Here is a 20,322-nt window from a genome sequence, read left to right as displayed (position 1 = left end):
AATTACTTCATAAAATATCCAGATTGTTCCTTGAATTTAAGTTGAAGAATTCAAAGAGTGTAATAAATAATACTTACAGATAAACGATAAACCAATGGAAACAATGCTTACCATCAAAGGTGGCAAAAACAATAAAGGTGAATTAAGCAAGCTAAATATAAAAAGTGTAACGTGTGAACACAGCGAATACAGACAATGAAAGAAACGAATTTTGCAAAAAAATTTTATAAAAAAAATTTTATTGACAATTCTCTGCACATTACAATTATTTTTGCAACTTTAAAAAGGCACAATAGCCCTTTCAAAAGTTGCCGTCAACCCAGGCAGGGGGAGACACTGCCTTGTTGACCCACCGGGGAGATTACCCGGTGATTGGCTAAGAGAAGCCGGAAGAAGAGCTGAAGATTTGGAACATTTTTACAGGAGCGATTAACCTTTAGTTCGGATTTGTGGGCAGCCACGTCACCCTCCGTGAACACATCATCGGACGAAGCGGCACCCCACGTCCCCTTTCCGGCCAGAGCCCTCCAAACCTCGGTATATGTTGTTTTTATATATACCGTACAGTAGGGGCATGACCCCCTACGGGCTTATTACGAGTCAAGGGGAAACGGGGCTACGGAAAGGAAGGGAGCCCAGATATGCACTTCAATTTTTTTAATATCAAATACCGTCTCGGGAATCCGAAGGAAGTATAGAAATATCATGTCATCCATCCAATCAATACAATTTATTCAGTGTCATGCCCCAACCAAGAATTTTTTCACATCCAATGTTACTATTAACCTACACTGAGAAAAGAAAAACAACACCATTAAGCATCTCAATTGTTGCTCATGTGACTTACATGACTCATAGATTCAACTTCTGGCAGAAGCTCGGGAAAGGCCATACAAATTGTAGATGAAAATCATTGTATAAGGCTCTTGAAGGATAAAATAACACCCCTAGAATGTTGCATTGTTGATAGTTGTGTTCCCAGTATGCTGAAAATCCTTTCCTATTGGATAAATTTTTTTTTGTAGATTAGACATGGTTGGCAAAAAGGAGGAGAAAAGCTTCATCATAAATTCAAAAATTTTTCAAGAAAATTCCTTTCATACCTAAAGAGTCCATGTATGATGTTCATCACTGCAATGCCAGTGAAGTGAAACATCTTTAGGGCCATTTAAGTACCCAGCTTCACCAACACTCTGAGTGTAAAGGACAAGTTGTTCTTTAGCAAGAGAAGCAGAATTATTTGAGGCTTCTAGCTATAAAAGAACTATAAAGGATTGCTGTTACACAGGATTCATTCACACAAGATGGTACTTCTCATTAGACAATTTGCATACTCTATTACTTTACCTCATACCTTAATGGTAATGCACTTTCAGTGTTTTTCAACTGTAGGCTCACTCTTCCATCCTGTAACACTTCTAGACTTGACTTGATTCCCCACTAGAATTCTGTGAATGCAAAATAATAGCATTAAAAATACTGTTTCGATAGACAAAAAACCGAAAAGTACCCAATTCATGTTTTATGTTGAACTCGTGCTATTTCTGGGTTTCCGTACCACACCCATTTTCAGCCCAAATACGATCCCACAATTGTTCAATTCCTTCGCTGCATGGACTTATTACTAACAATTCTTTTAGTGCAGCACTAACAGAATTTAACTTTAACACACTGTCAGGTGGTAGACTGAATAACTAAGCAATAAATAATTGTTTGTTAAAATTCTATACTTATTTTGAATTCTTATTTGAAAACTTTAGGTACCTGACTGTGTTCGCCTAATGCCAATTCATCCTCATGTTCAGTTAGGGATGAGTTTGGAAAAACCTCCTTCACTGTTTGGAAACTGTTCCATTCCAATTTGTTCTTTTCCCCTAGCTGAGCTTGTAGACTCAAAATTTGAGCTACAAAACACAAATGAATAAAAGCAAATAAATAGAATCATTACGTATAAGCCCTTACCATCCTTAGCTTTGCTGTTATCTAATATTTTGTGTTGTTCCAATAATTGGGCCTGCAGCTTCATAATTTGATCTAACAAACAATAATTAATAATTGAAAACCAATATAATAATGTTTATACTTACCATCCTTTTGTTGTATTATCTTATCCATTTTTCAATTGTTCCTCCAGCCACGCGTTATTCTCTCCATCCACGCTACTGAACTAACTGCGAATGGCATCCAATGGACTGAAATTGCCTACGCCAGTAATAACGAGTCTGAGCGGTAGATGGCTACGTGTCGGAAAAAAAGAAAAAAGTGTGATTTTTTTTTTTTTTTTTTTTTTGGCGAAATTTTTTTTTTTTTTTGTGTAAAACGGATTGCCATAAACGAAAAAAAAAAAAGCTACGTACCAACCTGCCATCTAACGTAAAGTTCTAAAAGATTTATGCCAAACTGTCATCTATGTGTCAGAAGTTGAAACAGTTGCAAATTACCTCTATTGCGGTTATATAAATATGGGTTTCTTTTAAAATTCTCTAAGTTAAATACCTTATTAATTGATTAAAAAATCTTTTTCTATTTTGTATATTTGTGTTCTTCAGTTTCTCCTTTGTTTTATATAGATTAAAGTATACCAAAGTCACAAGAAATTAGTTAGAAATTCCACGATAATTTAGAGATGGTCACTGTCAGCAAAAAGATTTGATTATATAGCGAATAAAATTAATGGCTTATTAGTTCAGCGGCGACGTACTACCACTCCGCCTATCATACAATCTGATAGTTCTTCACGGACTATATCCGAGAAATATTTAAATAAGCCTTCGCTAGGTCCTCTGTATGGGAAAAGGTCCGCTTGGCGACATTTCACTTTAGGAACATAAGGCCCCCTAACTGTTGCGGAGATATACTTCGTGTTATCAACCGGGTACACGATATGACTGACGTGAGAGGCTGGAACAACTTTAACGCGAGACATGCCAGTACGAGCTACTCCGCCCGGAGTGTTAAGCCCAGCCGATGCGTCAGCAAAAACAGCCGATCCGTCTCTGCTGATGGCACTTGCCCCAGCAACTGTGCCAATCGGAGTAATGTGCACAGGGATAACATCACGTGGTAAGGTGTCGGCGGTGTGTTTGGAAATATCGACCACTTCGAAGACAGAAAGATCATCGGGAATATCGTCGTGGGACATTCCGTCCAGGTTGTGTACTTCAAAAACGTCGGCCGAGTTCTGAGCAGGAATAACTTCAACTGGAATGATGTTCTTGGGTAGAGTATCTAACGTATGTCCATCGATGTTGACAACTTCGAAAGGCTCGATATCATCGGGAATATCATCATGGTCTACTCCGGTTAGATCGTGCACTTCAAAGAGCGACACAGTATCCATTGCCTGGGCAGCGGCGGCCCGTTTCTGGGAGTTCCTGTTTGAAGAAAAGTTAGAGCGTAGACTGTATTTTTTGGATTCTTATCTAGGTAATTGCAAATCCAACCTGGGCGAATTAGACGTTGGTGCAGAGTAGATGGCTGGAACGCACACAACAATCAGAAACACGTAAAGGCACTTCATTCTCGAATGTGATTTGAATTGAATGTGAATGTCGATTCTAAAATTCAGGTCTTTTTATAGTACGCTGTAAGAGTTGCAAATCCTGCCCTAGATTCATTACATTTAGCTATAGACCTTAGGATCTGTACGCATTTGCTGTGTAATTGATTGACTAACGCCCAAAGATCACGCTATAGAATGTACTCTGAATCGTACTATGGATTAAATCCTTACGGGCATCAAGTAATTCCAGTAAGGGTCAGTTTTTGTTCGAATTCGACTGACGAAACAATTTTTTTTTGCGTTCAGTGTTCATGTCGGCCAGCAAGTTGCACAATTTCGGTCTAAACGCGTGATATGTGTGTACCACTTGACTTTGGTCAATCACATTCACGAGGCAACCTGCTCTTCTTGAGGCATATAACCTTGAATTGAGAGCGAGATTGAGAACACAATTAGAAAGCAGGTTCAACGATAATTTGACTATTAAACAAAACGGCCTCCTGCTGCAAACACGTTTAATCAAAACTAGGGCCCAAAGTGGTCAAAGTTATTAAAGCGTAAGATAAGACTGTAATGTTGAAAGCTATTTCTTATCTCGAATTTAAAAAGAAACGACATCATTTGCAATCAAACTTAACTGTTGTAATTTGACATTGTTTTTCGTTCGTCAAACGTTCTTGTTTCAACGACCTATCTCGTTAAGAAGAAATCAGACAACAATTCCCGAATTGCTGAAGCGTGAATTTTGAGAAGCAGCTAACGAGCCAATTCGAGTGGCCTTGTGTTACTTGTTTGAAAGCATCGTTTTCTCTTTAACGCGTTCGATTAAAAGAGCATTGGATCGTATCTCATCGTGTGCAAAGCTAATCATTTGCTAATAGGCGGCCCATTACTGGCCTACCTGTTTGCTGAAATACATTCAAGCTTTAGGATTCGATATTAAATTAATCAAGCACAAGTGTTACGCTCCATTTTGATAGACGATCGTAATACCCAACATTCGGTTATTCGAAATACAACAAGGATCATTCAATAAGGTGTGATGATTAAAACAAATGAACCTACTTTCTCATCTAGCAGATGCCAAGATCACCTTTTCTTCTTCTCTTGATGGAAAGCATGAAAGTGCCTAACAGAAAGCTAACGTGTCAAGGACAGATTAAATATCAACGGTGTAACAATAAATACCTTGTAGCGTTCCATCTCTATAGCTTCTTGGGTGTCTAACAAAGGCAGTTGTTAAATTTCGTTTGAAATTCCCGATCACGATTTAACGTTGATCATCGAATTCCACCTGGTTGCCACTCACCTGTCTGATATTCCCTGTAATGCGCATACTAGTAAAACCACACATGATGCATATTAACTTTACGTATCTACTCGAAGCAAAATCTATGATGTCGCACATACTAGAAACTCAATAGCGTCAACAAGTCATAGGGGATAAAAGCATGTTGAAGAAAATCGTCCCACTCGCAGAGCACGTTATCACTGTTTACACTTGTCCGTCCGCCTATACTCTTACCCTGCGGCACACATCGTGTTAAGTTACTGTCGCTCTTGGTTCTATTTGATTAGAGCTTTCCCAATGAAGTCGTTACGCAGTCAGGACATCCTTTCACACACGATGACGCAAATCATTTGAAAAAAATAAAGCCAAAAGGAAAAACACCCCCTTTTTTTTCTTAAATGAAAAACACCTGGGGATATTCGAAAGATTGTAGAGGAAGGGCTTTCAAATTGACTGCCATTACGTAACCGTTTTTCAACCCTAACCTTCTTAAATGGTGGGACGTTGTAGCCAATACGTCAACGTTTTACCTCCACTGGAATTGACAATGAATATAGGTCAAGATGGCTGGCTTATGTGAAGAAATGGATTCAAAAGAGCTTTAAGCTCTCGGTATCATTTTACGGCGCTGCGTGGAGGCGTCTTAAGTTCATCCTGGATCATCAATAGCCCTCGAATTTCATTTTGGGCTTCAAATATCACTTCGCGTAAATATATATGAGATTTGCAGCAATTGAACGTTTGGCGCTGATTCATCATTCCCAAGTATGCGATAACATCATGGACTTGAAGTTGAAATACATTCGTTTTATTAATAGATGCATCAAAGGTTAATTATATTATAACTTGCATTTTTAATGCGTCGTTCGAAGCGGAAATTCGTTTACAAACAAACAAGAGGAAACATTTCGATGAGGTTTCAACGGCTAAATCATAACGAAAAACAAACCTAATGGATTTCCCCAAAATTTATTCATGGGTGGCTCCGATTCGCGGTAAAAATTCATAAAGCCAATCCATTTCCATGTCTTCATGCCTCAGCTGGAGCGCTGCTTCCGCACTATGTAAAAAAACACACAAACATCACAATCGGCTTTGAATGAACTGATCGAATATCCCATTTACATTTGATTCCTATCGGCGTGACAGAAGGTGATCAACTCCTCCTCGGTACAGCCAATCACGCAGCACTGTCGTAACAGAGAATCCCGTTTGCTATTATCCAATTCCGTCCGTTGTGTCAATTGGCTTTCGGTTGGGTCTTCTGGATGGACGTGAGCTATGATTATTAACAATTATCTGTGTTAAACTGAATTTACATACCTGGGGTAGATTCTGCGTGCGAAGAAGACTGATTGAGAGCGACCAGATCGAGATGAGAGGGAATCTTAAAAACCGAGCAGGATTCGTCAATGACTCGCGTCAGTTCACGGCCACAGAAGCGCATCAACATCGGCTGCGTTTCGGCATGATGTGGACGGGCAAACGTTAAACTGGCATAAGCCAATACGAGCAGAAGTGATGCCCAACACCTGCGCATACAAGCGGATTAGTTCGATCTGAATGAAATCGATACATTGAACTAAAAGAAACGTGTGCTCGTCAACGTACCTCACTGTTTTTTCAGGCGAAACGACCGTCATTTTCACGATAAATTCGTTGAATGAAGGGCAAGTAAACTTTGAAACTATTTGAAGAAAGATGGATCAGCTCAGAGCGATTGAAACGAAATGAAAACAAGATTGTCAGTCAGCCCATTTTTATTTATACATGATCGTCAGTGAGGGGAGGGACTCTGTGACCGACAGAGTTCCATGGAACATTAAACTCTGATTTCATTCACACGCGCAGTGACTTGTGGATGATCTATTCGACCCAGCGCTGATTGCGATTTATCAAGAAATTAAAAGAAGAGGTTCAAATTTCAAGAGAGTTCGTGAAAAAGATCGTGTCACATGGTTTGTTTGGGAACACTGGCTCCAGCGATTGGCCCATCAGTGGAGTGAAAACACTACACGCAAGCGATATCTCACATTGATCGTCGACACGTTTTGACATCGTACTTTCCGACATTTCCCAATTTGAAATGGAACCGGATGAAGATGACGTACAATATCATTCCAAATCAAGGTCGATGATTTACTCTTCTTTTTTTAAATATAACCAGGCCAATTTGTTAGTGTTTTTTCTTTTGATTGATTGTTCTTGCTCGTGTTCCAAATGAAACGTGCCCACACGTCGAAATCGTATAGTAATTAGACCAACAAATGACGCTCGGCTAAAAACGAGGCGATGGCCAACGCATATCCAATAATTAAAATGAGGAAAGTGCCTTGTAAATCAGTTAATTGGAGACTTTTAGGTCCAAAATCCAATGGCCGGAGGGTGTCACATTTGCCTTTCGATGGAGGCCAATACATTTTCTTCCAGTACATTCCCAGACCGGCTTCCATCATCTGTAGAATCCTGAAATGTGGGTCGTTTTTAACAGTGAATGCTACAAGGAACAAAGAATTAAATATTTCAAAGATGATTTACTTTTTGTCTAGTAGTGGTTTTAATGGGCTGCCTTTAGGTAGAGCGAATGCCACATTAACTTTAAAGAAATCTTGTTTAATAATGCTGAGACGACAAATGCCCGATTGAATGTAATCTTCATAAAGGGCAGCCTCGAGATTCGATTTTGGCTATTTGATTTGGAATTTAAGCCGAATTAAATGTTGAAAAAAATTTAAACAATAGGGCACTATACTCCAATGTAAGCATAATTTTCGTGAACGACACGTCCGATAAAATCGTCGTGAACGTCGATTAAAGTTCCTCGCTGATTCCGGATCAATTCTTCTGTTTTAAACATTTCGAATGACGATTAAGGCCATCAATTCAAATCAGTTAATGCATACCTCCGATTGTTTTGTAAACCCCACTAGTGGCTTCCTATTTTAAATCTGAATCACTCATCACTTCAATTAGAGTATTTAATTCAATACGTACGGTGAAGAGATGATCTAAGGCCGTTCCACGTAAAACGGCCCATTTTAGATGAGAGGCTGGCAATTGTTCCAGTTTGGTGATGACGGGCGAAAGCTTAGGGAATCGTAAAAAGGACATGAGAATGCCAACGTAAGCGCTGGCGAAAACGACAGTGGCCAAACACCAAACAGCTCCGAGCAAACGAGGAGAGAATCCCACCAAAGACAACTTCTGTCCAGCTACGTATAAAAACAGACAATACTTAAAGTTTAATCCATTTGAATATAACGTAAAGCGAAGGATACATTGGCCAACGAGGACCCCGAGAACGAAGAAATATTGCTTGGCTAAATGTGGACGATGATTGAATTCGAAATGGCGCCACAGAATTCCAGGTAGAACGATGACGAATAAAATCAACGTAAGCCACACCTTTGATTTTGTAAAATTTGTAGATTGCAATGTAGTTATTTTAGTATAATAGAAACCTCTAAGCGAAAAGGCTTTGTGCAGGCTAATAATTGATGGTTTTCAATCGGTAATGGGATCAGGATGCTGGACGATTCCTGATAGAATCCGGCGGTAAAATCAACCACTTGATATCGGGAATGAATGATTGAAAAAGCTCCTACTCCAATATCAGCACTCTATTTTTTTTTTTTTCAATTAAATGAAATGCAATTGAATTTCATAGTCTTTTAGAACATTAGGGATTACCTGGTCGAGGATCATGCCAATCATTCCATCCCAACTCCCATTGGCTAACTCTTTGCCGTACTTGCCATTGCTAGGAAAATCAACTTGATACCTTTAAAGTGAAAACAATTTGAAATGGGATGCTTAGATCAACTGAATCGATTGCAAAAAGAAACTTACGTAAAGTTATGAAGGGGCTGGAGAGCGTGAATGATTTCGAATAGGTATCCCTTGTAAGCGATGATGGTGCCATTCGAATCACGTTCAACGGACATGTACGGCGCTGGCTGTGTCCCCCAAAAACGCTAAATCAGACTATTTAGTTTAATTTTTAATTGATCAAAAGTCCTGCCACTTACTTCTAAGGATGATAACCTCAATTGTTTGCCATACAATTGATCGTATCGAATAGCTGTCACGTCTCCGACGTTCAATGAACCGCAATCTCTCAGTTCTTGGTTCGCACTGACGTTCCGAATTTCGAAAAATTACGTACAATAATGTTTCGAAAATGAAGACGTACTTACTTAAAATGCAATTCGTTGAACGACAGTAAATTTCGTGTAACATTGTCCAGCGACAGCGAACAAATCAGCTGTTCCAGCCATTTGATGATTGCGAAACTGCTGCACACATATCGATCGATTTCCTTGACGTATAATATAAAAACGAGATATAGTGCAAAACAAGTAACAGATAAAAAGAAACTTGCATTCAAAGGATGCAATGCCAAGCGTTCAACCAATCCAGGTATTGCAGGTGTAGGGCACGGTGAAACCTCCACCCGGAGCGTTGGCACTCCCGGCCTTATATTTAACTCGACATCGTCACTCATTTGACAGCAAGTCGTGAATAAAATGAAGCCTTCCAATTGGCTCTCAGCTGCTCCAGAAATTGCGGACATGAAGAACGAAAGGGTTCAATCATTAGGGTAACGTATTTGCTAGTCAATGCAGAACAGTGAAAAATGTTGATACAAGACCTTTGGACATGTGGCTGACGTTCATCAGCACTTCAGACGTCATCGGAAACATTTTGAAATCGAATAACGTCGGACACGAAATGTCTTTGGCGTTGTTGAAGATGGTCGTCATCCATCCAGTCGGTTGAAGTGCATCATGAAAGACACCTTTAGTTATTCCGCATCGGCATAGTAATCAAACAGATCATTAAAGCCAAAACAAAGATCTATAAATAGTATTACCAATTCCAGTGCGTCGCGTTCCGATCACGTCACTCACGAATAAATGGAACATGAAACAGTTGCAAAAGAATCGCATTTTTTCCGAACCTAAATATGAAGAGATCAGGAAACATGAACGATTCCCGCCCGTCTAATGCCCATTTCTCCTGAGACATTCAACTATAAAATGCCCAGCAGCAGTGCGCAAGCGCAATGGACGTAGTCGACATTAAATACTTCGATTTGTTACCAACAGGTACACAAACAGCCGACTTTAATTTACACTCAGCACACGTGTGTAAATGATTAATCAAAAGTTGCTGCTCAGCCGGCAGCGGCCATCAAAAGTGTTTACGCAGTTGGTTTGACGATTGTGAACACGTTAGAACTCGAATCCAACACTAAGCTCTGTTGAAACTCGTCAGTCTTGATGATCCAATTCCATAATAAACTTGAGATCGCAACCGGCTAAATTATCTTCCATCCATTTATCAATGCGCTCATTCAATTCCGGACTGTAATGATTCTTCCAATCGCCTGCTTTACCTGCATTTGCAAATATTATGCACAATCGATTTTCATACATGAATTCTAATGAATTTTACCTTTACGAAAGAAGGTACCGGCGTCTTCGTTAATAACACCCATTGCCTTGGCTTTGGCTGATTCAGCGGCTTCACCTTCAGCTAATCTTTTGAAACTCAAATGATCCAGCACGCGGATCATTTGCTCCTCGTTGATGGTTTTATTCAGATGAGCGGCCACACGTTCCACCACTGCCCTCAAGTTCTTTTCAATGCGGAATTCAATTCAATGCCAATCAAATGAAACGTGAAAAGCAAAATTACCTGTTTCATTTCTTCGTAGAACAAAAACAAAACATTCGGATGATGACGTAGATTCCAAGCTTCCAGGACGTGAGGAAAGTACGGCGAATAATAAACTATGGACATTGATAGTAAAATCATTAAACAAAAAAAGATTACAAGATTAAAATATCCGAATACTTAGGCCGTTCATGGAATACTCGGCAAACTGTTCCATAGTGCCTTTGTAATCATGAAATTTAAACAGTTTGAAATGATGATAATTAGAGACGATGACATCCTTCGGGTTACGTGCCACGTACACTACCTGCCATCATTCCATTTATTTTTAAATATTTATATCGTTATAAAATGATATTTACTTTGCAAGTGTCTAATAATTTCGGTGGAAGAAGGTAGAAAGGCAAATGACTCTTGATAATTCGAGGCGACGGCCTTTTGGCCATGGATTCCAACGACCAGCAATCCCGGATTTCCTGTGGCATTCGTTCCGGTGATTGCAGAAAATCCCCTCTGTAAATTCAATGCAATGAATAAAACAAATATCTCTCATCATTAAAATTGAAATTCAAGACCTTACTCGAGATAGGGCGATCTCACATGCAACGGCGTTTTCTTGGCCGTCTCAGTATCGCAATTGTTGGCAATGAGCCAAACCAACTCTTGGGTCCACGTCGTTCCTGGAATTCGAAACGATCATGACCTTGAAGGGCAAAACTCTTGTTGCCAACGTCACAAGTAAGAAAAAGCCCTTACCAGATTTAGAGAAAGTGCAGACCCACACATCGTCTTCTCTCGGCTGGAATTGATAAATCTCATTAGGGCGACGGCCATACTCCCGCGTGAAGACGAAACCACCTGGCTCACCTCTGACCATGCCTTCGTCTTGTCCCGGGAACAGGTCGATGATCGGACTGGTTAACGATTCACGAATCAAATCAAACTTGACGGGTAGACGTTGAGTGTCTTCATTCTGCTCTTGGCTGGCCATTCAAGACACTTGTGTCACCTAATAACTTTAAGTCTCCAACGGCAGACGAAAGAATGAGCAAGAAATTAATTGAAAATGGGGGCGTATTTACTGCATATGAACGCCATCTATTGGCCAATGTGGCAGAAACAAGTGGGCGTTTTCCAATACATGAACTATCAAAGAAAGATTACGTTGCATCTGGTTTCGTCAAGCGTTTGCTTCAACTTAAAAGAGATAATTTAATTTTATTGAAAATGTATTGCAATTTAAAAACAGAACGAAGGTAGTAAAATCGCATTCTATCCAGAATGACGGCAAACGCCTCTGTGATCACGCCAATGGCTCGGCGGGCATTGGAGTTTACGCAACCTAATGACTCCTCTGCGAGGAGGTTCTATTCGCGATGCAATCAACCTATTCATTTGCGATTTAGATTTTCGATTTCGTATGAAATATTGAAAAACTTGTTGAGCTCACCGTAGAGACGTCGTGTCAAAAGATGACATTATCAATGCAATTAGAATGCCAATAAACGAGCGTGCTAAAAATTCCAGTTTCATTTCTTTACGTATTTGCACTTTGATCCACTTCAAGAGACGATCCTTCCTCAAGTTCGGATGTCAGAAAGCAACTGGTTGTTGTTCCAATCTCCGTGATTTCAACTGACTTAAAATATTGAACATTCTCGGTTAGATTTTTTGAGCCTCAACGTGGAAAACCACAGATTTCCCGTTTCAATGGCAATCGGCTACAATCTATCGTACATTTTGTTCCGAGTGTAGGAGAAGCATTGAATGGGTCCCACTTTATTGATTGATGTCGTGTATTCATTTCACCAGTGGTTTATGTACATTCAATATGTCTTGCGGCATTTACCGAGGAAATCACGATAATAACCCGTTTGACAAACGCGAATATTAGTAACGGTGAGTCGTTCAGTCAACCTGCGGTTGTTGCTTGGACTCGTTTTATTCCCACCTTGTGCCCTGCAATTCGATTTTGTTTTAAAAGGATATTATTTCTACCTTTTCCCATGGTCTTCCCTAATTGGCGAAGCCTATCCTTACTCAGATTGCTGCGGTGCTGAACGAACTGATGACGTCACCAACAAGACGCCAACAATCAGGTACACGGAAATGGATGCGTTCATTGCCTATTAAATTTGATTAACTCTACATGAGAAGAGATTTTGAGAAATCAATTTCGATTCTAAAATGGCAAGACAAACTTACGGTATAGAAGAAAGTGGCACGGTTGTCAGGGAGCGACTGCGTCATTTCTCTTTTGTGCTGCGGCTTTATACCTGTCCAACGCATTTGGATGTCGATGACCTTGCGACATGAATAGACTTTCTTTTTTTCTTTTGTTCATTCACGGGAAAAACCGAGAGCCAGACGTTCACTGCATGCAAAGCAGCAAGATTTGCCCTGAAGATAATATGCAAGTCTCCTAGCTCACGTCTGTGCCTCATTTTGAGTTTGTACGTTGTGGCAGAGTCTTTGTTTAACTCGGCACTGCGTCCACAACATAAGAAGCAATCGAATTTCCTCCCCCGTTTGAATTTGTTTCGATAACATGCGGTTTGTGGCTTTGGTGTTAGGCTAACGGATTTCCTTCCTGACGGGACGCGGTTTGATTAAACGTCAGGAGTTTTTAGTTCACGCAAGACAATTGGAATCCAGTTGGAATTTGAAGTGCAGTGATCTCAAAACGTTATCCAGTTAAAATAAAGGCACCATGATTTTATTAAACTACTTCGTCGTGGTTCTTACTCTGCTGAAAGTAAAGTGCAACTACGCGCAAACTGAATTCAATCAAACTGTATCGCTGACCAAATGCTGTTCACAAGAAGCAAACGCTTGCAATTCAACTGATCAATGGCTTCAACTGCCTCCAATTTATTCTGCCACCACCAACGAAACAGTTGATCTCAAAGTTTCGTTCGTTCATCGCAACACGACATGCAAGTCCGGTTACAAAAACAAGAACTCGATGCAGTTTCATTTGCATACGGACGGATCGGCCAACGTGCAAGGCAAACTGCTTCAACCTCATGAATTCTGCCTCGATCGACACCTTCAGGAATTCACCGTTCGTTACTGCGTTCCGGACGCGTGCAGTCAAACGCACTGCGTTCGCAAGTGTTGCCCGAGGGGAACAGTCCTTAATATCGCCTCGTTCGAATGCGACACGCACAACAACGCCTCATTATTCGAATTCGTTTTTCACGACACTTCGGGCCAGTTAGTCACACCGGACGTTGGATCGTATATCATTCACGACACTGAACGCCTGGAATGCCCCAACAACACGGGCACTCAGGAGCCTCTGACGTCCAAAACGCGAATGTTCAACGTGTCCCCGGAAGAGACAGCAGACGACCTGTTCTATGTTCTTCCGGATGGCCAGCTCTTCTTTCCTAACTTTCCGGAAGGCAATCAAGTAACCAGAGACTATTGCATCGATGACTTCCTCTCTGAAAACACCATCGTAAGTCTTTTGTTTTTTTAGCAAGCCGATATTTGAAAGTGATTCGTTGATTATTCATTCAGAATCGACAAGCATTGCTTTGTTTTCCGGCTCAACCGAAGGAAACGGAAGATGTGAAGCTGGTCATCAAGGTGTTTCCTTATTTCCTGTTTCTTTCCTCCTTTTTCTTGATTGCTACGTTCTTCGTGTACGCTTCGATCCGCGAACTACGCAACATTCACGGTATACGTTTCTGCTTAATTGAATCAGATATTTATTTTAATCGAATGATCAACAGGTGTGACAATCATGTGTTACGTGGCTTCGTTGACTGTGTCGTACATCGGTTTAGGAATACATCAATTGCAGACGGAAGAATCCAAGGAATGCGTCATTGTTGGTACGTTTATTGAATCCAATTATGTCGTAGAAGTTAATCGAGTTTTGTTTTAGCTGTGCTCATTCACTACACTCTTCTGTCAACGTTTTCCTGGATGAGCGTCTTCAGCTTCGACATTTGGAGGACCTTCAGGTATTTGGATTCATCTTCTTCTTGTATCAATTTGAATATTTCTTAATTTACTTACAGCGATCTGAGGCTACCTGCATCGATAGCTGGGTACAATAGGCTGGGTACTCGCTTTACTTGTTATTCGATTTACGCGTGGTCCGTTCCGTTGGTGATCGTCGGTATTGGTCAAATCCTTGATTACCACATTGACTACTTACCCAAGCACATTGTGACGCCTCAATTTAGCGGCATCAGATGTTTCTTTAACGGTACATGGAGAAGGTTCATATTTACATGTTAACCGTTTTAATTGGCAATTGATTCAAATCAGACGCGGCGGCCTATTGGGCCTATTTGTACGGACCCATGGCATTCTGGATCGTGTGTAACATTGCCTTCTTCGTCATGACGGCCGTCATCCTCCACCGGGCCAAAAGGGATACCGTCTTTGCTGTCAAGAGCGCCCACGCCAGACAAACGTAATTGCATCTCATTTTGAATGTGAATAACAAGTTGAATTTGGGTTTGGTTAGTCTGCGTCTCATTTTCAGCCTGTTCATTCTGATGGGCGTCACGTGGATCATGGAAGTGGTATCATACGCTATCGGCGGATTGGCTTATTTCTGGATACCCACCGACATCCTCAACATCCTGACGGCCGTTTTCATTTTTTACATTTTCGTTTGCAAGCCGAACGTGTGGCACTTGCTGCAACAGAAATTCCCGTGGCTTAAAGTGCTGAAACGATGTCGTCCGTCGCAAATGACGTCGCAACAAACATCGCAGCAGACATCGCAGCAGACAACGAGTACTTAACAACATCACCATCAACACGATTCACGTTGCTGTCTGCGATTGTAATTTCTCGGGTTTGATTTTTCATTCATTTTCAGGTCATGTTCCACTGCCATTATCTTTAAATAAATTGAACCGTACCTGTTTAGCATATCTAGCGTGTTTCGCGATATCTCGTGCGTTCAAAATCATTCGTCACTTCAGGTGGTTGTTGCATGGGGGTATAGCTCAGCGGTAGAGCATACGACTGCAGATCGTAGGGTCCCTAGTTTAAACCTGGGTGCCCCCTTCTGTAGTGAATTAATATTGAATTAACTTATGAAAACCTGGCAAATCCACAGAGAGCATTGTTACGGGGAAAACCCGGTTTTGCTTGAGGTCAAATGGAATCGACACATTATCAAAAGATTACTACCTGTTAAGGAACTTGACGGTCATGTGGGTTTGCCCTGCCTGACTTGTCACGATTGGCATCGACTACATTTCAATACAAAAATGTCTCCAGCCTTCGTTTGGTGTATAGTTAACAATGTCTCTATTTCAATTGGTTTACTAAATATCTATTTAAATTGCAAAATGTAACAGGAGGGCACTATTTCCGTACAAATGACAACTCGATTGTTTGATGTGAAAAACGTCGGGTAATCGACTAATATTTAAAAGAACTTGCGGCATCTGCCGAAGAAACGAAAAGAACCCCATGGACACCTGCGGAAACCAATTATGGTGATTCTTTCATGTTTTGCGGGCAAGACGTTTCTCTCTGCTACCTGTGGACTAGTTTCTTCCATCGCAACTTGCGTCCTGCAATTCCATTTTTAAAATGAATGTTATTTTCTTTTGCTTGCTGTGTAGGTGAAGGTAGTGAACTCTTACTCGATTTTCTGCGGACTTGAACGAACTGACGATGTCGCCATGACCAAAAGGAGACTGACGATCACGCACATTGTTGCCTTCATTTCTGGGCAAGAAAAAGGATTCGCTCTTTTATATTTGAAGAAAATGAAATGCAAATCAATTTGAAAATCCTTCAGTTTAGAGGTTGGAGTAGCAATGACAGATTCAGAGCTGGAAGGAGACGATTGCGTGACTAGACTTCCGCACTGCATCTTATATCTACAACAACGGACTTCCTTTCGATATGGTTGTGAAATCAACAGACTTTTGTTTTCAATTCAGAAAAACCGCACGCGTACAAAGCGTTTGTAAGATTGCCTCCAAACGGAGTTTCACGGCGATTCATATTCGTAGTGAATTTGGCTTTGGGACTGCAGAATTCGAGATAAATGGGGGATATAGCTCAGTGGTAGAGCATTCGACTGCAGATCGAGAGGTCCCTAGTTCGAACCTGGGTGTCCCCTGATGGTATTTATTGATTTGTTATGTTAACATCTGCCAAAACAAACAGTGTATTGCAACTACTATTTTATTGTAATGAATTTCCATTAAACTCTAACGATACAACGACATAAATCCAATGTTTTACGAAAATGTATGAGTAAACATTAATTCATAATTTCTTAACCAGCTCTACGGCATTGGTTGCGGAAATCACGAAATTGTCCGGCCGGACATGCGCGAATACTAGTTTGCAGAGCAGCGTAATAGACTTGATTATTCTCTGTTGTGGGTGGGTCCAAATCGATTTCCTCCGATGATTCTGTCCAGTAACTTTGAATATTCACATCTTTCATTAGCATACACGCCTTTGTAAAGGCAGAAGTCATCTTATCCTTACTAGAATTTCCGTGGCGCCGAATGAACGAATGACGTCAACACCGCCAATAAAATAGCAATCACCCAACAACATTGTACAACTCTTGTTTTCATCTCCCTGTTGTTTCGCTAATTATTTGAACACGAACGAGAATGAATGATTTCGAAAACTTTAAGAAGAAAAAGAATTTCAAACGTTCTATTGTAGGAGGAGACTTACCGAAAAGACGATGTGTGTTTACCTGGTCGAGCACGACTGCATGCTCTTTACCTGTCCTGCATCCCCTTTTAAACGACTGGTGTGGACACACAAAAGACAACAATGACATTGCGAAAAAACTCGTTTTCGGTTTTCGTTTTGATTGGGACCATAGCGGAAATGCAAAACACATTAGAAAAACAATTCTGTCTTTTGAGGAACTTCATGGTCGTGTGGCTATGTCTTCCGTGATTTGAAACTACGAATGAATTGGGTAAGGTCACGAGTGTCTTAACTTTAATTAGATCATTCCTCACGATATTGGGAAATATGTTTATTTCAAATAAAGCCCTCCCGTCAGCAGTAGGCTACTTCGTGCGGAATAACCAGTAATTATTTATGTAATTACTTTTGAGAGGTTATTTGAAAACAGGGAAAATGTCTGTGGTGCTTACGTGATGTGACTTTCTAACATCCAGGCACTTCAGAAATCCACTCGCACCCGCCTTTCCCTGGGTGATAAGCTGTTCCCCCGGCGCAGTTCTGGAATCACGTTTCAGTGTTAACAGTCATTAATTACTTAAGGCTGTGAATTTGTTGTTTTATGCAACACTTAGGACCACGGCGAGCGTTCCGCTGTCGCAATGATAATGGCGCAATGCGCACTTTGATGGCGGGTGGACAGAATTTCCATCCGATTTGCCACTGCAGTCAAATCGCGTAGTTGCGGTTGTAGTTGGCCTGGTTGTTGGCATGGTTCTTGGCCTGGATGTTGTGGTCTGCAGCCGTACTGATAAAATGACATAAAATCCAACGTTTATTTTTTAAATAAAAAAATGTACGAGTGAACATTAATTTATAGAACTAGAAACACTACCAGCAGAAAATGCTCTGGTGGACATCAGGAAAATATCCTTCGGGACATGGGCGAATACCACTACTGGCGCGTAAGAACACATCCTGGTTTTCGGGGTTCTCTGTCTTGGTTGGGTTCCAATTGGTTTCCTCCTGAGCTACTCTTCTGTAAATTCGAATATTCACATCTTTCATTTGCATACACGCCTTTATAAAGGTAGAAGTCATCCCATCCTTACTTGACTTTTCGTGGCGCCGAATGAACTGATGACGTCAACACCGCCCAAAAAATAGCAAACACCCAACAATATTGTAGAACTCTTGTATTCATCCCTGTTGTTTTTCTAATTATTTGAACACGAAACAGAATGAAAGATTTCGATAACTTTAAGGAGAAAAAGAATTTCATACGTTCTAATCTAGGCAGAGACTTACCGAAAACAAGATGCGTGTTCACCTGCTCAAAAACGAGTGCAGGCTTTCTACCTGTCCTGCATCCTTGAAACAACTGGTTTGGGCAAACAAAAAATAACAATCACATTTGGAAAACTCGGTTTTGTTTTGCCTGCGGCCATAAGGGGAAATGCAAAAAACATTAGCGTAAGAATTCTGCCTTTTGAGGAACATTACGGTCGTGTGGCTATGCCTTACGGTTTGTCACGATTGGTATCGTTTACATTTCAATACAAAAATGTCTCTAGCCTTTTACAGTGAGGTTCTCTTCATTTGGTGTTGTTGCTCTGTCCATTTAGCAATGGCTCTATTTCAATTCATGTATTAAATATCTATTTAAAGTGTAAATTGTAATAGGAGCAACGATCACTAATTGTGTGTATTCATTTTCGTACAATGACTATTCAATTGTTCCATGTTAAAAAATGCCAGATAATTGGCTAATGTTTAAAAGATATTTCAGCATTTACAGCCCCCACGGAATGAACCCCAAGGACAATGGCGAAAACCTGGACGAGTGATTCTGCACGGGAAGATTCTCCTTGCTACACGCGAACGAGGTTCTTCCATCGCAACTTGCGTCCTGCAATTCCATTGTAAAGATGAATGGTATTTACTTTTGCTTGGTCTATATTATGAAAGCAATTGAACTCTTACTCGATTTTCAGCGGAGTTGTATGAACTGACGATGTTGCCATGACCAAAAGGAGGCCAAAGATCACGAACATTGTAGCTTTCATTTCGGACTAAGAAAAATTGTTTGTTCTTTTATGTTTTAAGGAAATCAAATGTAAATTAATTTGAAAATATTCCAAGTTATAGAGGTTGCAATAGCAAAAGATGACAGATTCAGAGCTGGAAGGAGTCGACTGCGTGACTAGACTCCCGCACTGCGTCTTATTTCTACAACAACGGAGTAGCGGATTTCCTTTCGATAGGGGCGACGTTGTGAAATCAACAGACTTTTCAGACGTGGTGAATCTGCGTTCGTGACCGCAGCGTTCGTTGTACAAGGGGATATAGCTCAGTGGTAGAGCATACGACTGCAGATCGAGAGGTCCCTAGTTCGAACCTGGGTGTCCCCTTATGTTATTAAAAGATTGACTAGGATAACATCTACTACAGCGAAGCTCGAATTATAATAACTATTTTCGTGTAATTATTTGCCATTAAACTCTAACCATACAATAACATTAAATCCAATGTTTGCTCTTTTTATGAGAAAATGTATGAGTGAACATTAATTCATAGTTCTTAAAAAGCTATGCGACATTGGTTGCGGAAATCACGAAATTGTCCGGCCGGACATTCGCGAATACCAGATTGCAGACTAGCGGAAATGCTTGCGGCACCGTAGTTATTAGCGGTAAGGAAGCCACTCTCTGTTGTGGTTGGTTCCCAATTGGTTTCCCACGGAGCTACTCTCCTGGAAATTCAAAGATTCACATCTTCCCTTTTCAATCACGCTTTCAAAAAGGAGAAATCGTCTTGTCCTTACTTGAATTTCAATGGCGCCGAATGAACTGATGACGTCAACACCGCCAATAGAATGGCAATCATCCAACAACACTGTACAACTCTTGTGTTCATCTCCCTATTGTTTCTCTAATTATTTGAACACGAACGAGAATGAATTATAAGAAGAAATAGAATTTGAAATGTTTTAATGTAGGCAGAGACGTACCGAAAAGAAGATGCGTGATCACCTGGTCAAGCACGACTGCAGGCTTTCTACCTGTCCTGCATCCCCTTTTAAGCGACTGATGTTGGCAAACAAAGGGCATCAATCGCAATGGGAAAACCCAATGTTTTTGTTTTGCTTGGGGTCATAGCGAGAAGAGAAAACACGTTAGCAAAAGAATTCTACCTTTCAAGGAGC

The 20,322-nt window shown here is 40.6% G+C and overlaps 7 protein-coding genes, 3 long non-coding RNA genes and 3 other non-coding genes across 16 annotated transcripts; 4 read left to right on the top strand and 9 right to left on the bottom strand.

Annotated features, from left to right (window-relative positions):
- Positions 1-687: 687 nt before the first annotated feature.
- LOC130698112 (uncharacterized) lies at positions 688-2,440 on the bottom strand. Its single transcript, XM_057520920.2, has 6 exons — positions 2,088-2,440; positions 1,963-2,034; positions 1,765-1,904; positions 1,511-1,694; positions 1,104-1,448; positions 688-1,000 (listed from the first exon to the last, which is right to left on the bottom strand). The coding sequence occupies exons 1-4, from the start codon at positions 2,113-2,115 to the stop codon at positions 1,539-1,541; spliced, it is 396 nt and encodes a 131-aa protein (XP_057376903.1). The 5' UTR covers positions 2,116-2,440; the 3' UTR covers positions 688-1,000; positions 1,104-1,448; positions 1,511-1,538.
- A 76-nt stretch (positions 2,441-2,516) lies between these two features.
- On the bottom strand, positions 2,517-3,713 carry LOC130698095 (uncharacterized). The gene is made up of 2 exons (XM_057520902.2): positions 3,444-3,713; positions 2,517-3,374 (listed from the first exon to the last, which is right to left on the bottom strand). Exons 1-2 carry the CDS (start codon positions 3,518-3,520, stop codon positions 2,687-2,689), a joined length of 765 nt encoding a protein of 254 aa, XP_057376885.1. The 5' UTR covers positions 3,521-3,713; the 3' UTR covers positions 2,517-2,686.
- A 1,866-nt stretch (positions 3,714-5,579) lies between these two features.
- Positions 5,580-6,549, bottom strand: LOC130698102 (uncharacterized). Of its 2 annotated transcripts, none has more exons than XM_057520909.2 (4): positions 6,405-6,549; positions 6,117-6,325; positions 5,919-6,057; positions 5,580-5,853 (listed from the first exon to the last, which is right to left on the bottom strand). In XM_057520909.2, exons 1-4 carry the CDS (start codon positions 6,434-6,436, stop codon positions 5,763-5,765), a joined length of 471 nt encoding a protein of 156 aa, XP_057376892.1. In that variant the 5' UTR covers positions 6,437-6,549; the 3' UTR covers positions 5,580-5,762. The 2 variants fall into 2 exon arrangements, with proteins under 2 accessions (XP_057376892.1, XP_057376893.1); XM_057520910.1 differs by having other exon boundaries at positions 5,919-6,054; positions 6,405-6,530.
- A 484-nt stretch (positions 6,550-7,033) lies between these two features.
- On the bottom strand, positions 7,034-9,757 carry LOC130698040 (probable glutamate receptor). The gene is made up of 12 exons (XM_057520819.2): positions 9,667-9,757; positions 9,445-9,591; positions 8,990-9,344; positions 8,822-8,927; positions 8,643-8,767; positions 8,484-8,574; positions 8,255-8,413; positions 7,788-8,198; positions 7,697-7,730; positions 7,546-7,637; positions 7,332-7,480; positions 7,034-7,259 (listed from the first exon to the last, which is right to left on the bottom strand). Exons 1-12 carry the CDS (start codon positions 9,740-9,742, stop codon positions 7,049-7,051), a joined length of 1,956 nt encoding a protein of 651 aa, XP_057376802.1. The 5' UTR covers positions 9,743-9,757; the 3' UTR covers positions 7,034-7,048.
- Positions 9,758-10,041: 284 nt separating this feature from the next.
- Positions 10,042-11,471, bottom strand: LOC130698071 (sulfotransferase 1A3-like). Of its 2 annotated transcripts, none has more exons than XM_057520871.2 (7): positions 11,229-11,448; positions 11,073-11,152; positions 10,835-10,985; positions 10,653-10,779; positions 10,494-10,588; positions 10,251-10,434; positions 10,042-10,191 (listed from the first exon to the last, which is right to left on the bottom strand). In XM_057520871.2, exons 1-7 carry the CDS (start codon positions 11,304-11,306, stop codon positions 10,067-10,069), a joined length of 840 nt encoding a protein of 279 aa, XP_057376854.1. In that variant the 5' UTR covers positions 11,307-11,448; the 3' UTR covers positions 10,042-10,066. The 2 variants fall into 2 exon arrangements, with proteins under 2 accessions (XP_057376854.1, XP_057376853.1); XM_057520870.2 differs by having other exon boundaries at positions 10,043-10,191; positions 11,053-11,152; positions 11,229-11,471.
- A 779-nt stretch (positions 11,472-12,250) lies between these two features.
- LOC130698114 (uncharacterized) lies at positions 12,251-13,053 on the bottom strand. Of its 2 annotated transcripts, XM_057520923.2 has the most exons (3): positions 12,678-12,954; positions 12,513-12,598; positions 12,251-12,431 (listed from the first exon to the last, which is right to left on the bottom strand). In XM_057520923.2, exons 1-3 carry the CDS (start codon positions 12,759-12,761, stop codon positions 12,299-12,301), a joined length of 303 nt encoding a protein of 100 aa, XP_057376906.1. In that variant the 5' UTR covers positions 12,762-12,954; the 3' UTR covers positions 12,251-12,298. The 2 variants fall into 2 exon arrangements, 1 of the variants encoding a protein (XP_057376906.1); XR_009003176.2 differs by having other exon boundaries at positions 12,251-12,617; positions 12,678-13,053.
- Positions 12,929-15,373, top strand: LOC130698042 (G-protein coupled receptor Mth2-like). Its single transcript, XM_057520822.2, has 7 exons — positions 12,929-13,935; positions 13,998-14,157; positions 14,213-14,314; positions 14,368-14,446; positions 14,504-14,694; positions 14,757-14,904; positions 14,959-15,373. The coding sequence occupies exons 1-7, from the start codon at positions 13,183-13,185 to the stop codon at positions 15,239-15,241; spliced, it is 1,716 nt and encodes a 571-aa protein (XP_057376805.1). The 5' UTR covers positions 12,929-13,182; the 3' UTR covers positions 15,242-15,373.
- Positions 15,374-15,437: 64 nt separating this feature from the next.
- On the top strand, positions 15,438-15,509 carry Trnac-gca (transfer RNA cysteine (anticodon GCA)). The gene has a single exon. It is a non-coding gene; the product is annotated as a tRNA-Cys (tRNA).
- A 1,000-nt stretch (positions 15,510-16,509) lies between these two features.
- On the top strand, positions 16,510-16,581 carry Trnac-gca (transfer RNA cysteine (anticodon GCA)). The gene has a single exon. It is a non-coding gene; the product is annotated as a tRNA-Cys (tRNA).
- A 47-nt stretch (positions 16,582-16,628) lies between these two features.
- On the bottom strand, positions 16,629-18,449 carry LOC130698122 (uncharacterized). The gene is made up of 6 exons (XR_009003181.1): positions 18,426-18,449; positions 18,230-18,334; positions 18,013-18,156; positions 17,157-17,925; positions 16,959-17,065; positions 16,629-16,891 (listed from the first exon to the last, which is right to left on the bottom strand). It is a non-coding gene; the product is annotated as an uncharacterized LOC130698122 (long non-coding RNA).
- Positions 18,450-18,804: 355 nt separating this feature from the next.
- Positions 18,805-19,326, bottom strand: LOC130698129 (uncharacterized). The gene is made up of 2 exons (XR_009003193.2): positions 19,101-19,326; positions 18,805-19,026 (listed from the first exon to the last, which is right to left on the bottom strand). It is a non-coding gene; the product is annotated as an uncharacterized LOC130698129 (long non-coding RNA).
- Positions 19,327-19,456: 130 nt separating this feature from the next.
- Trnac-gca (transfer RNA cysteine (anticodon GCA)) lies at positions 19,457-19,528 on the top strand. The gene has a single exon. It is a non-coding gene; the product is annotated as a tRNA-Cys (tRNA).
- A 51-nt stretch (positions 19,529-19,579) lies between these two features.
- On the bottom strand, positions 19,580-20,222 carry LOC130698120 (uncharacterized). Its single transcript, XR_009003180.2, has 3 exons — positions 20,128-20,222; positions 19,942-20,048; positions 19,580-19,869 (listed from the first exon to the last, which is right to left on the bottom strand). It is a non-coding gene; the product is annotated as an uncharacterized LOC130698120 (long non-coding RNA).
- Positions 20,223-20,322: the final 100 nt, after the last annotated feature.

This window comes from Daphnia carinata, chromosome 9, assembly GCF_022539665.2.
Source record: "Daphnia carinata strain CSIRO-1 chromosome 9, CSIRO_AGI_Dcar_HiC_V3, whole genome shotgun sequence".
Lineage (NCBI taxonomy): Eukaryota > Metazoa > Arthropoda > Branchiopoda > Diplostraca > Daphniidae > Daphnia > Daphnia carinata.
The sequence above is the reverse complement of the archived record's forward strand: the minus strand, read 5'-3'. Positions and strand labels throughout refer to the sequence as shown.